Source organism: Ambystoma mexicanum, chromosome 10 (assembly GCF_040938575.1).
Source record: "Ambystoma mexicanum isolate Mex_15411 chromosome 10, UKY_AmexF1_1, whole genome shotgun sequence".
Taxonomy (NCBI): domain Eukaryota; kingdom Metazoa; phylum Chordata; class Amphibia; order Caudata; family Ambystomatidae; genus Ambystoma; species Ambystoma mexicanum.
The window spans coordinates 77,739,841-77,755,129 of NC_090932.1; the positions used below are offsets into that span (position 1 = coordinate 77,739,841).

General features: G+C 44.5%; 1 protein-coding gene across 1 annotated transcript in view; it reads right to left on the reverse strand.

Annotated features, from left to right (window-relative positions):
- Positions 1 to 1,408: 1,408 nt before the first annotated feature.
- Positions 1,409 to 15,289, reverse strand: part of LOC138493127 (intestinal-type alkaline phosphatase-like) — a 233,907-nt gene continuing 220,026 nt past the window's right edge. Inside the window, exons 9-11 of the mRNA XM_069620328.1 lie at positions 11,780 to 11,971; positions 2,813 to 2,929; positions 1,409 to 1,793 (exon numbers count right to left, since the gene is read on the reverse strand). Of these exons, the coding sequence (XP_069476429.1) occupies positions 1,534 to 1,793; positions 2,813 to 2,929; positions 11,780 to 11,971 (569 nt within the window). The 3' untranslated portion in view covers positions 1,409 to 1,533. The remainder of the gene's footprint in view (positions 1,794 to 2,812; positions 2,930 to 11,779; positions 11,972 to 15,289) is intronic.

Sequence of the window (15,289 nt, forward strand, 5' to 3'; positions counted from 1 at the left end):
GCCTCGAATTTAAGAAGAACGATCAACATTAAATAGACTCCTAAAGCACTCCGCTGCCAGTATATGAACTTGTGGATTAAGTTCAAAACCCTATGCGGCATTCATAAGGCATTCTGTAGGGAGGCCCAGGGTACCACCGCAGAAATTGACCTAATAGCACATTCTGCCAAGGAACATGTGTTCTTCCAATCCGTAAAACCCTGATCAACAGAAATTCAATCAACAATAAATTGGGGCAAACCGGACCCATAAACCCAAAACTGCATCACGCCCTTAACCCAACACAGAGAAATGACACAAACTAGCTCGGGAGATGTTGGAGATAGGACTGTTTGAAGGGCACGTTGCATGATAAGCCTTGTCTTATCAGGGTAAATGAGTTACTCACCTTAGCAGGACTCTAATCTCTACACAATAGAACCCACTCCCTAGCTAAGGAATAAAGGTGGAGTAGCAATTCCACCTTTACTCTTTCTATGACCGCTGACCCCTACTTTGGAGCCTCGATTCCAGGATGGACGATGCCAACATGAGTATCAGCCATCTATGTAGCTGTGAGGGATGATAACACTGTACACTGTTATGATCCCTCCTTGTTTAGCTTTGACCTGTGTGGATAAGCGCTCAGAGGTACCCACCAGGCGACACTGAGGCACTGTATAAAATCCATACTTTGCCTGGTCGTGCACTGAAAAACCTGTGTACGAGCGCGCCATGATTAAAATATCATATTATATCATACATCAAAAAATACTGTAAGGGAGGGAGATCAAAGTGGCAAATATTGAGTGACTGTGCAAGTTGAAAGACATTCTAAAAGTATGGAAAACAAGGAAAGAGCCACAAATAGACACTTGGATAAATAAGCTGATCATGCGGTCCACCTAAGAGAAACGTATGCATAGGAAAGAAAAGATTGTTCTGGTGCCTAGACTAATATCCGGTCATCCATTAATGACTTCTATGGGTGATTTCGGTTTGGACTAGGTAATTGTGATGTTTCATTTGTTTAAGTGGTTGTGCTCCAATAGTTTTAGATTGTTGAGGGTTTTTTTTCTTTAGTTTAGTGAGTCTGCTTTTTTTTTGTTTTAATTTTGGGACTAATGATTTGTTTGATGTTTATTGTAGGATTATCTTGTTGCTTTTCATTTTTATTTAAATTCTTTGATATTTTTTTATTTAATTGATTTGTTGTTCTTAATATACCTTATGTTAAGATGTACATCACATTGCAGACAGTGTACTCATTCTGCCATTTATTACATGTTACTATACATTTGAAATTATAAATAAAGTTTTAAATAATGGAGAGAAAAAAAGAATAGAACATCAAGCCAAGGAAATTGAGACTTGAGGCAGTTTGAGGTCTCTGATAGGACTGCCGCTTTATTATCATTTGTGCACAATGTTTCTCTAGGCCAACTCTGACCCGGAATAGGCTTTATCCTGCAGTCTCGCGAGGCCCTCGTCAGCCCCGCCTTTGTAGATTTCGAAGACACTGGTGGTGGCTTCCAAGAGATTGCGTGAAGCATCTTAGCATGACGTTACAGAGAGGAAGGCCATCAGAAGGATGAAGAGAAGGCCCGCCTTGGGAACCGCACCGCTGTCTGGGGGACATTCCTTGTAGGGCTCGATGCACGCCGCGTACGCCATGACGTGGGCAACAAACGTTTGCTCCTGGACACCATGAAAGAGATGAGCCATTGGGCCCCTGGCGAAGATGGCCACATCTTCTCCGCCGTGGGTCTCCGAGGACAAGGGCACCGCCGCCTGCTGCTCGTAATCCTTGAGTTCTGTGGAAGCAAAATGCATTGTAAGCAGCTGAGCTGGACATCACAACAGGCAGGCGTTTATTCCTCTCCCCTCATTAGTAATCTATCTGCAGAAACTATACAATTCTGTATGCTTTGATCACATATGTAAGACGATAATGAAACAGAGAAGTGTAATGACGCCCAAACAACATTCAACACGAAGTATCAAACTATTTAAATGTTTGGGGCCAATTCTCCAAAAATGCCCCAAGTGAAACAAACACATAAGATGCTCTTCTAATATTTACAGTACTTGTGAAAGACACGTTTTTCTTAAAGGTGACATCTCATTTCTTGGGTGTTGTGCAGCAGCGCAATTTATGCGCAGCCGAGCCCCCATGTATTCAATAATAATGTATCGCAGTATATTTGCCAAGTTTCCCAGTTCCACGCGGAATCCTTGAGCCAGTGCTGTGTGTTTTTTTCACACTGCATGCTGGGACTTGTAGGCCCACCCCTGCAGTGGGAAAAATGAAACTACATGTTCCAGAATGCAATTGGAAGCAAAAAGCAGGACTGGCTTGAGGTGTCACGCATGGAACTGGGAAAGGTAGCAGGGAGGGCACAGGCTCCATGCACCCATGTGGATGTGCAGAGCACATTTCATAGTAATGGTTCTCATGGAAATGCAGAGTACACTTCCTCTCATCCTCTGATGTCACCTCCTGTTTCAGAGGGTGAAGGCAGTTCAGCACCTGGGAAGGACACCTATGAGAGAAAAATGCTCAGAAAAAAAGGTGAAACTAAAATTGAAAGAGTTTTTCAGAAAGTAAAACATTAACGGTAAGAACAACCGGTGTTTTTCTGAAAACATTAGGTGCTCTTGAATATCATGGGACCACAGGAGATCTAAGAGCCAGCCCTGGAAGATACTAAGAACATTGCCAAAGCACCGTTATCTGCTGCTTTTGAACTGGTAACCAGGGATGACCTTGGTTTCTCAACAACATGTTCTTTGATTTTCAACAAGGGCTCGTGAATGGATGTAATGTTCTTACCAATTTCTGTCTCATTAGGAGCGGGCCGCCCTTTCGAAGTGTCTCGGTATCCCGGTCCGTTGCCATAGAGGATGGAGGTATAGGCCTTGCGGTCCGAAGCCTGTTTGGGGGCAAGACCTTTGGCAACACAACAAAAGAAGACAAATGAACAGAATCAGACCTTCTGTACAAGTTCTTGGCAGCAAACTCAAAAGTCTCCACTAATTTACCACTAATTTACCTGATGCATTCCATTTTATGAAAGGCCTTCACTTAAAATATACAGAAGCGGCCCTGTAGTTATGGTTAAGTTGCTCAACTCGTAGAAAGAGCACTTTTTGGGCGGCTTTTAAATTTGCTCCCCCTGGACAAACTTTGCCAAATATATGGCCCCCTCAGATTGCAGCTGGGACCCAGAGTTGCGCCCCTGCCACCCCTCTTTTTGCTTGTACATGTAACTGTAGACTGGGGCTCCAGAGTGGCTGCACCCGGGCTACACATGCCTGACTTTGGAGTGCCACACTGTTGGTAATTCCCCCTGTCCCTATTGAGGGCTGACATTGAAAATTGGGGGCTGGCTGGCTCTACACTACGGATACCAGAATTCATTGCTGCTAGATACTGGTACTTCCGAGAGGGATTCAACCCTGAACACCTGAAATCAATCAGCCTCCCTGATGATTGCTGAGGCATGAAATTGCGCTGGGAGGAGAAGATCTTTGGACTGTTGAGCAGGTTGCAGGTGGCAGTCTGAGTTGCGCCCCTGCCACGCCTCTTTTTGCTTGTACATGTAACTGGTGTGAGAAACCAAAGGGTGTCTCACCCGCTGGTCCTCTGGGACTTTTCATCCAGGTGGCCAGGCCACAGCCATTGCTTTTGGATCCACTTCCTGGGGGTGGACCGGTGAGGGAGGATCACCTGGGTGGGAGTCTTCGGGGAGTGAGGGTGAGGCAGTTGATGGTGAGATGCGTTATTGCCCCCTTTTTTGTTCATCTAACCCATCCTATTTTTTAGGATTCTCTGAGGTCCAAACTCTTCCACCCCCTTTTTACACGAAAACTGGGCTGAGGGAGGGTGACTGAGAGTAACAAGACTAACTCTCATACATCGTACTGGACGTGTCCCGTTAATCGGGTCAGGCAAAGTTAGGCACTTGACTTTAAGTGCATACAACTGATACCAATTAGCTCTCCTCACAAGGATAAAAAGGCAGAACCTAAAGAGAGACACTCTGAGCAAGGCGGAACACGAGTACGAGCAGCACTTCCGGGGCAAAGGCAAATCTACTGGAGCAGAACGACGGAACAAGGGTTGAGAGCAGCTGGTTAAAAACCCCAAGAGTTCCCTACTGGAGGTTGTTGCCTCCGACAGGCCGCGAAAGACACGTGGAGAAGGCCAGATCCCATGTCAGAAGGCTGGTTTGTGTTTCAAGGATGCCAGCGACCCTCCCGGTTGAACGGCAGAGTTGGGGAGGCCAGGCCTGTGGTGCAAACCTTGACTTGTGAATTGGAAATCGTAAAACCAAGAAAGAAACGCACACAGCCGATGAGTTAGCAAGCGACCTGAGAGACTGGTGTGTGTTAAAGGAAGTTTGACGTGGCTACATTATATCGCAAGTGAAGGCTGCACGGGTGTGGATGAGACGCGAAGAAAGGTAGAACTGTAAATGAACTTTGAAGTAAGGACAGCTGTGAAATCAGCGATACTGAGTAACAGAGTGGTCCAGCAAAAGGAAGTCGCCCACTCGAAAGTCTCCTTGAAAGGCGTATTGTTTGTAGTGATAAAACAAATGAACTGCAAAAGGGAAGCAAGCAGAATTAACTCCTAGAGAAGGGGAGACGGAAAGTTGAACCTTGAACTTTTAGTTGAAGTGGTCATGCGTAGGTCTGTGAAGAAAGCCACGTGCATTTGAAAGTCTTCGACATCCGAAAGCGGTCTGAGCACGACTGAGGGAGACCCGAGGTGAAATAAGCTTGGGGAAGGAAGCCCCTTGCAAGTCTTTTTGAACTGTGTTCTGAAGAGGTCTGAGCCCGACGGAGCAGGACCTATGTGAACTTTGTTGTGAGAGGTCTGAGCCCGACAAAGGGGGATCTATGTGAAATTTGTTGAAGAGGTCTGACTCTGACAGAGAGGGGCCTACATGAACGTTTTGTTGAAACATTATTTGGAAGTCTGGAAAGAGAGACTTAACCGTGGAAGGCCAAGCTGGCCTCGATCCACGTATTGGAACCGTTTATTGAGTTGAAATCCCGAGCCAGAGTGTGTCATCCTTCCTACAGGGGCCGCTTTACTCTGTGTGGTCTAACGTGAGGAGGAGAGCTGATTCAGCTACATCTATTCTTTTGAACACTGATTTTTCCATACTTGTGATACCATGCCTCCACTACACTGAAGACTGGGACTCCAGAGGGGCTGCACCCGGGCTACACATGCCTGACTTTGGAGTGCCACACTGTTGGTAACTCCCCCCCTTCCTATTGAGGGCTGATATTGAAAATTGGGGGAGAGTTGGATCCTGGCTGGCTCTACACTACAGATACCAGAATTCCTTGCTGCGACATACTGGTACTTCCCAGATGCATTCAACCATGAACACCTGAAACCAATCAGCCTCCCTGATGATTGCTGAGGCATGAAAGTGCACTAGGAGCAGAAAATCTTTGGACTGTTGAGCAGATTGCAGCTGGGACCCAGAGTTGCACCCCTGCCACCCTTCTTTTTGCTTGTATATATATATATAATATATATATATATATATATATAGTCAGAAAAGTTACAGAACAAATGAAAAAACATCTTTTATATGCCATTAAGTTACAAATGTACAGATTTACGAGCCGGCAAACTCTGCTGTCTATTCAAATGTCATCTTTATCAATCATGTGACAGATCCTGCAGTTCAATATCAGTTTCATCATTTTATTCAGGCTCAATCAACTACCTCAACCTGCACGTTACATGGATAGTCAAGACACTATAGGGATTCTAGACCGTATAGACACATGGCTGAGAGCCTTTATAAACTCACAAAACTCTGAGGTTACTCAGAATTACCTCTTTACGCATATTCTTGCAAAATTGTATGCCCGTCCTCGTATCTTCCCCCCAGCACTTTCTTTCCTCTAGCAGACTAAGGTCTGGGTATCCTGGGAGGGGGCAGAGTACACCAGTCAACCGACAAGCCTAGGTGGTTTGACGCTACTACAGTGTTGCAGAGTAAAAGCCTTTCAACATAACATTTAGGTACCAACACCTTCACCGCCAATCGCAGGTGGCATTTACGTTTCCAGACCTTTTTTTCATTCTCAGCAGTTTCATTTCCACTGCTCTTTTTTTGGGGGGGCTGTCTTGCACCCACCGGTAGCTCCACTGCTTTTGGACGGATGTGGATGGCGTCCTTCTTTCTCCTGCTCACTCGCAGCGCCTGCTTCTGATTCCTCGCCGCTGCGGCTCCCACACCTCTAATAGCCCCATGGCCTGACTCGCCTTGGAGTGTACACATTCTCTGGGTTGCTGGCCGGCATCCTAGGTCCTCCACCGGTACCACCACGACTGCCTCCTTTGGAAAAGAGTCCCCTACTGGTTTCCTCCCCACAGGCCTTCCTCTTGCTCCCTGTGCTGTTCTCTGGCCCTCTCTTTATACACCTGCAACCACCAAAGAGGTTGCAGGTGTAGATCCTCAATTGGGCTTGTCTGACTATGATTAAGAGGACATGCCTGACCCTCACCATACTCTGCAGGCATCTTCTTTGTCCCAGTACCAGAGTGGTCAAATTAAGGTTTAGTGTTCATTAATCTCAGTCTCCTCTTCCTTGTCCCAGTACTTTCAGAGATTAACGGTGGGAAATGAGGGGAGATGTTTTGCAGTAACCCATAAAGGCTAGGGATGGAGTAGGTGGGTCATCAATAGGAAAAGGGGGATACCATGTTTTGCCTGTGGGCACCCCACTCCCAATCCCCAAGGACCCTTCACCCATGTGATCTTCCCTCGGTTCTCCACCCTCAGGGTCAGGTTCCAAAAGCGATGGCCTTTCACTGGCCACCTGAGCAGAGGATCCAGCAGGAGTAGGAGTGGGAATACCCTCAGGTTTCTCACATAAAACTATTTATTTTATTACTGACATCCCTACACATTGCTTAGCTTTAGTTGTGAGGGCAAGTATAGGTTTTGGACACAGACAGACATCTAAGTTGAAATCTTTGACTCAGACTTTCCTTGGTTCCTTTAGGTAAGGAAGTCCCACCTTAGCTTAGGGCAAGTTAGGCCTTCATCCATCCTGACATTTAAGTTGAATAAAACTACGGGTGTACCAAACTTCGGCTTCGAGTAAGTATTCAGCCGAATTCCGCCTGAAAAAAAGCTACTGGGCTCCGGCCGAATAGTTTCTTGCTAGTCGGCTCTTGCCGAATACTTTGACATTCTCATTTGAATACAATGAAACAAGAACTCAGAAATGCAAATATAGACTTCACTTTACAAAAGTGAATAGAATTAGACCAGACACTTAGTCACAAGACCAGACAAATTGCTATCACACAGCTGTAAAATATCTTATATTGTAATCTGCTCTTTAGGGCATGTTTTGTTACAGGTTCTTAGACATAAAAGGGGCTCATTTTATACTAAGCCTGCAACAAAACAGGAAGATATTTTCTTTTGGTGGATGTGTATATGCCAACTGAAAGAAATGTGCATATTTCACTTTAGGATACTTTCAGTTCCTGTAATGTCACTTCCCATTGCGTACATCATAATCCCCCCTTTTCTTTTTTTAGGACTTCAGTCCAGAGTTTAACATTATCTGATATTTTATCAGGAATGATACGTTGCGTATGTTTGTGTATTGGCGAGAAGGAGTGGCGAGGATAAGTGAAAAGTGAGCAGCATTTCTTTGGGTGGGGTAAATAGTTGTGAGATGGAGTTCCCCCATTTCAGATTTCCTCTAGACTTGTGTCCTGCATGAGCCGACATGAATCATTTTATAAATTTCGATGTGAGCGGCAAAGAAGTTTAGAAACTTGACTGCATCGACTTTGCACCTGGATAGAGAATGCAATGCATCTGATTCACAAAGGCAGTTACAAATAGCAATATCGTTTTTGTTCACTGAAACCTAGTCCTTTTGCATTTGAGAAGCCTACTACTTTAAATGGCGCTAGTTTTGAATATGCAACAACCTACTGTACATTTGTACCCTTCATGTTGGTTATATCTGCTTTTTTTCTGGCTTTTATACTTTAAATAAAGATGCTACACTAATTACAATGAAGAGAAATAAAAGTATAGAAAGCATTTAAAATGGTGCGTTATTTGTTTTTGTACTATCTGTGTTTTTTCAAGTTTGGAACATGATTTATTAAATAAAGGAACTATTCGGCTTCATATTCGGCTTCGGCCAGATAGTTGACAAACTATTCGGTATTCGGCCGAATACTAAATATGCTATTCGGCACAGCCCTAAATAAAACAAGTTTGCTTGAACTGTGAATCGGTTGTCTGTATCTTGCTTCATGATGCCTTCACAGTATTGATTGATGAAAATAGAAGTGCTTTTGCTATTTGCTTATCTCAGTTGTCAGGTTCGCTTTGCTGCAAAAAAGCAAATGTGTAGGATTTTCAACCTGAATTCTCAATGTGTTATCTTTAAAAAGAACACAGAATTTCCTCCCGCCATAGTCCCAGACATTAGATCCACTTCTGTTAATGCCCCGAACTGGATTTGTCCAATCTGACTGATTCCCATAAAAGCACAGAAATCCTTGGAGATCATTAAGTTGGCCTTTCAGTAATTACCCCATGTTTGATTTTCTTTTTCAAATGAAGTGACTCGGTTTTCGACTCAACATACGATCACCCCTCCAAGTAGACCCTCAGTAGTCTGTCTAGCCCATCCAGGTTGTGTCTGTCCCACCGCCTATATTTGGCAGTGAAAATGTTGAGTTTTTGATATAAAAACCACACCTTCTGCTAAGATCCATTAAACATGTGATCATTCTATTGTAACCCACGGGACTTACCCATCGCCCTGGGGAATACTAGCCCTATTGGGTGACTTCCTATATGCCGGGGTAGAGCGATCCTTTAGCAAGTATTTTGATGAGCACGGTGAATGAGTACCTAAATAGAAGTCTGTTTAGGCACGTGCTATAGGGTCAAGTGCAAAGTGCCTTGACCAGTGTTTGGCAGCAGGGGGCAGGAGAGTACATGGTGGATCAGCAAAGAGAATGATATTTCCAATTTATTTGGGCATCTGAGGGTCGTGAAATTATTTATTTGAAATTGTATTACCCGTTTTATAGGAAATTGATCATTGCTTTGCCGTGTTTATATCATGATATCTTATATATCCATTGAAAATACTGTATTATGATTGTTTTGCTGTGAGCACTTTGATGGCAATTTTGACGGAATAAAGTTATTACTGATTGTTAGATTGATTGATTGACCGACGGGTCGGATGTTGAGGTTTAATTGGACCAGACCATTAGTCGCCTGATAGCCGGAAGTGGGAGGATTCAAGTGTTTGATAGCAGTGGTGGAACAAGCCAACCCCTGGCTGAAGGCCTTTTTTAGAAGGGCTTTGAGTGAGTGTGTCCCCTTTGGCATGGGATATGGACCCCTATACATGGCACCATGATGCATCGCTCCGCACTCGCATTTTCAAGGCGCACCAAGTGGGTGACAGCTTGAGCATAAAAGGGATGGAGCCCATGGCAGGAATTGTGCCACGATTAACAAGTTGACTGGGTTAGATCTATCCGTCCACATTCCCTATGCACAGGTAGTATAGCTCAGTGACAACGTGCTGGTCTTGGAAGCAAGACAACACTGAGCAACACAGGTGCGAATTGGACCGCTCTTAGAAACCTCTTCGGTATTAAGCACGTTATAAATAACCAATTATAATAATTATGTGTTTCACACGTCAGCATTAACTATAGTCTCCACATTCTAAGCCGTTTTAAAGCGATACTTAAACATCCGAGGTCCTAACTCAGAATGACACAGGTGACTGTCCCTGATTCCAATTCTATCAGACCTCTGTGCTGGGGGGATACGGGGGCGTACAGAAAGGAGTGTACCCCTCTGAGCTCTTAGAATAAATGCAAAGCAATTGTGAATCCAGGCTTGCGAAATGATGTCCAGGAAGTGGGTGAAACAAAGATTGCGTGGAGAAGTAAAAGTGGGGTTCCCTTCCCAGAGCTACGAAGGATGACACTGCAGAGTCCCCAAACTCTTTAAAGGGGCCCACGATCCTAAGAAGGCAGCCCCTGGCTCCGCAACAGGTTTCAAGGTTGATATAGGGGAGGGGGTGTCTGCAAGAAGGAACCCATGCTTTCATAAGCCCCTTACTTGGGGAGCACATGGCGTCCTTTATGCCAGCTGCCAATCTCTCTGATCCTCTGTGCGCTGTTTCTGTTGACGCTGCTCTTCCAAGCACTAGTTTGCTTATTTTTTAAACACTGTGCCTGCTCTGCCTTTGCCTTGTAGTGAATCCAGCCAGTGTTCAATGGTAGTCCTTTCCTGTTCCCGATTAGAAATGTACCATACAAATGCTTGTGAACTCTGTCTACCTTGTAAAATAATTATTAGAAATGTTTACTTGATAACTTGTTAGATTACGACTACCAATGTTTTGCTCGTTGACCTTTGCACTGGATTGCTCTCGTGCTAGGTTTGCGCTATAAAAATATACAATGTAAGTAATTATAATGAAATATTATCTTACTTTGCTTGCAGAAGAAGCGTGTTGCCTGCGGTACATACTAACCTATTACACGTAAGCATGTCCTTTCCTCTGACAGATGAGAACATCTATTCCCATCCTGACTTAGCCAGAATACAAATATACGAACAGAGCTTACATATACTAACCGGTTACATGTCTTCATACCGAAATATTTTATAAAGAATGAACATATATCGAATATTTTATAACAAACCATTTTTATAGCAAGTGCACTTTTTTGGGTGGGGGTCTCCCTCAAAACCCTGTTTCCCACCCCTAAAAACCCACCCAAACCGTTTCCCAAAAATATTGAACCCTTTACCCCTAAATGCATTCTCTATAAAATGTTTGCTATAAGACTGCATACCATACTAACCTTATCCATAACCCCTCCTGGCCCCACCAGAGAAAGGCTGGCATCGGTATGTTTCATTTATGCATGCATCCCACAGCACAGTCGGTCATCATTTATAGCACCACCAATCCAAGTTCCAGAGGCCCAAACCTCGCCTCTCCTGATTACGGCTGGAGCTTTGAGCAGCGCACAGTGCAACAGCCTAACTAGCCCTGAGCGTTACCACCCACGCTCTATTTACCTTCCCACGCGCCTTCCTACACACCACTCCCACCTTCTGCCGCTGGGATCTGACTGTATGACTAGCCCTCTACAACAGAACCCTTGTCAAAACGCTCACCCTGATATTCAAAGTCCTCATGGTCAGAGCCCATTCCACTGCCCACCTGAGCTGGGCCCTCTGATCACTAACGCTAGACTGCAATGCCAAGCATAGTGCCATCTACAGATGAATGCCCTAGTCCCTCCAAGTACCCTGACCCTGGAATGCCCTCCCGCAGAACCAGCGATCCGCCAGATCCAGCCCTGCATCCCAGACAGTCTTTATGCACCAACTGTTCAATCATCCATGGTCCCTCTGTGCCAGCTGTCTGTGCCACCAGCACTGGAATGTGTGTGCCATGAACATTGTGTAGATACTGATCCATCCAGCGTCAGAGAGTGGAAGCAGAGTTTGATTGGGTTGGTCATTGACTCGATCGCTTTGTGGTTTGTAGAAGTGCCATAGACATCCCTCGGTCTTCTGGCCAATTTAGCACCAATAAAAAACCTTCAGAGAAGGGGGAGAAATATGCTTGCCAAAAGTCATCTTCTGACCAGTGGCCTTCTCCAAGGCATCCCACCTCCAAGGACTCTCATTCTGAACACAAGCAGGTACCCGACTCCCTGGAAAATATGTCTTACCGAAGATGGAGGTGCCGCGGTGGGTGTATCCCCCAAAAGAGAAGACGTGCGAGTGGTCTGCGGTCACCACAGTCAGGGTCTCCTCCTCCTTGGTCAGCTGGCCAGCTTTCTGGATGGCTCGGTCAAACATGACGCCCTCCGTCAAGGCCTGCTTGGCTCTTGTGTCGTGGTGACCGTGGTCGATGCGGCCTCGTAAGGAAACAGAAAGGAAATCCCGGTAAGCAGGTAACATCTCAGTGTATAGAGCTGAGAGGTTCAGGAGGGCATGCTCGTTACCTGAGGCCCGGCACAATTTAGGAAAATAGCAACTGAACTTAAGTGCCAGGCTATTATGCAAGTCTATGCAAAAAGGATGAGCATACTCGTCATCTGGAACAGGCTGGCACTAGGCTGGGCACATTGGCAATGGCACTTGTATAAAAGGAACACAAAGCAATTTCATGAAAAAGGGAGACAAGGCTAATTGGCGGGAAAGTGGGACATTATTTGATCACACCCACCGCCCCTGCTCCCCTGCATTCATTCTTAAATATAGTTCTTATGAGCAAGGCCAGCTGAAGAGGCGTGGCGGGTTGGGGGACTCCGTTCAAAATCATGTTTGGAGGGTCTATGTCTTTGGCCAGAAAGTACACATTTAAAGTGACACAGTCTTTAGTTTGTGAAGACAGAGCTTCCTCAGGGAATATCTGCACACCATCAGTCACAACTTGCTGCTTCATTGTATGGTAAGATTAAGATAAAGCAATGGAGCGAGGAATGTGGTAAGGAGCTTCGGATTATCACGCGCACACGTTGGTCGACAACATGCGCAAAGTCGCCACCCTGAAAGAATCCAACCCCTGGAAAGCGATCCTGTCCTTAAAACGCTAGAACTCATACTCATTGGAAGAACTTGAAAAAAACGTAATGGAGAAGCAGAACCCAACAGGAAGTTACCAATTTAAAACAAACGAGATTAAATAACACTTGGATCTAAAGCCAGGTCTTAACCCTTAGGAAACTTCGACGAGCAACCAAAATAGACCCTGAACCAGGGATGTCATTTCACCAAAATGCCAGGGGTAGAGGAAGTGACATCACACGACCCTTGACCTCTGATAGTATCACAGGAAGTTATGTCATTTGGCCCCACCCTGAAGTGACATCACGGGAAGTGATAGAACACAACCTTTCACCCCTTGACAAAACAGGAAGTGGCCTCACATAGCATTGTTCCTAATTACACTATGACAAATATGGTTACAATATCATTGTAATGTTATATACACTTCATAAAAGAATGAATTACCATATGTATTGTTAATATCAGTGTGTATAGGCCCATATTACGATATTACTGTGAATGCCAGCAGACGTCCAAGGCTAAATGATAATGATGTGTTATCATAAAGCACTTAACCTCACGCGCGTCATCAACCTGTGTTGGTACTCATTTATAGACCTCAGAAGGATGAAAGGCTGAGCTGGCCTTGCAAGGATTCGAACCTGCAGCCTGCAGATCAGACACACATCACAGCAGCGAGCGCTCAACCCACTGAGATATCTGAGCAGCTATAGCTATCTTACCAGCTATAGTAAAATGAGCAATTACATGTCTGAATGTCCTCAAAGTCAGAAAGCAAATTACACTCTGTAGTGGATACCAATAAACTGGTAACTGAGATCTTACAGCAGGCCAGTCTGGTACAAAGTTGGCCACACGTCAAGCCTGCGTGGATCTACTTTTCTGGCTTCAGAGGTTGGCAAAATGCATACCATTGGGAGGGTTCATAACTATGTATTAAAGAATTCAGAGTAGCACAGGGAAAGCAGCAAACTCACACAGCGTCCCGTACTCTGGGCACTTGTTACCTCAAACGTGCAAACAAACATCCTGAACAGCATGCCAGGGAGATAGGAATGATAGACACATTACAACAAAGCATTAATTGTGGCACAATGAAATCAAGGCCCACTTGATGTGCTATGGCCATACATTTGTACACTGTATACAAGCTTTTAGGCACAAAGGGTTTGTCAAGTGACTGAGGACACCGAGATGGAATGTATTGTGATAATTTTAACAGAGACAACGGCAGAAAAAACATGCTATAATTGCAACTTTAAAAAGCAAAATACATATCGTTTTTCTTTAAATCTGCATTGTGACTTTGTGGTGTTTAAGAACAGACACAATCAGACTAAATCAGTGACTCACCCCATGAAGTGTGCCTGAAACAAACAACCTTTAACGTGTCTAGCAATTATTGTATAGAATTCCAGAAAGACTATTTGTTATTCCTATTCTTTCTTATTTAGGGTCAGTGCTGAAAGTGTTAGACTTGTGGAACCACATGTTTTTTAAGAGGCCCGAACAAGAAAGCCAGCCACTCCCGAAACAAAGAGCCACATGGCGCTGGCCACAGCCCAGGAGCTTCCAATTTTAGGGGTAGCAAGGGAGACCACATGGGTAGCAAGGGAGACCCCTAGCATCCCCCAAATGACGTCCCTGCACCAAACTCAGATGCATTATTGCGATGGGATCTTCTAAGAATCACTGCTAACTGGCCTCACTATTTATGACACGGCTAGGGCTTAAAACCCAAGATGAACAAATAGAAACTGATCTAAAATTCATGGAGCCACTGCGCTGGTCTACTTATGAAATCACTTGCTCTGAATATCATGCAATTCTATATATGAATGACCTATGTTTGAAAACCGAACTTTGTTTGAAATGTACATTATGTACAAAACTATACCAATAGAATAGAATACTCAATAATATACAACTAATCACAAATGTGCCTTGAGAAAGCCTGGGTAAGGACGAAACAAATGCCCTTGCCACCAAATGGAGTATGTGGGCATCTTTTAACTTAGAAGAAATACTTTTGGTATTCAACTAATAAAAACGATTAACTAACGACCACTTTGGTTTTCTTTTGTGAATTAAAAATGAATAGGCTGGGCACAAGTAACCTTCCAAACCCACTTCTTCCAGTTTACTTTCTGACTGGCTAGCGGATACCAGTCATTGCTAGGCTCTGCCACAATACTGAAAGCAATGTCTAGTGATAATACCAGTAGTAACAGATATAGAGAAACTAATCTCTATTTAAATCAAAGGGAAAACGTGCTAAATAATATTCACCATTCTCATACCTCTCAGATTATCACACAACAGGTGTATTGGCCTCTGCAGGCAGAACAACGAAAGGCAGCCAGCAGGGGAAAGCTAAGAATGCAAAACCCGTAATTACCAGTTATAAAAAGATATTAAACATTCTCTGCCAATGAGGTGATCAGAACTAGTGCGCCGCTGGATAATGGAAGGCCAGAGGGTGTGTGCAGCCTGATGTCGACAGCAAAGGCAGCCTGTATCGTGCCCACTGCAAATTCACACATTTAATGTACTGAATTAAAGAATAATTTGCATTATTCTAAGACTGCCAGCATAAGGGTGAGAGCTCAGGCCTCACTGCGGCTCAAGAACCATTTCAAGTGCAATAGTTGAAAGGCCCTGGCGCC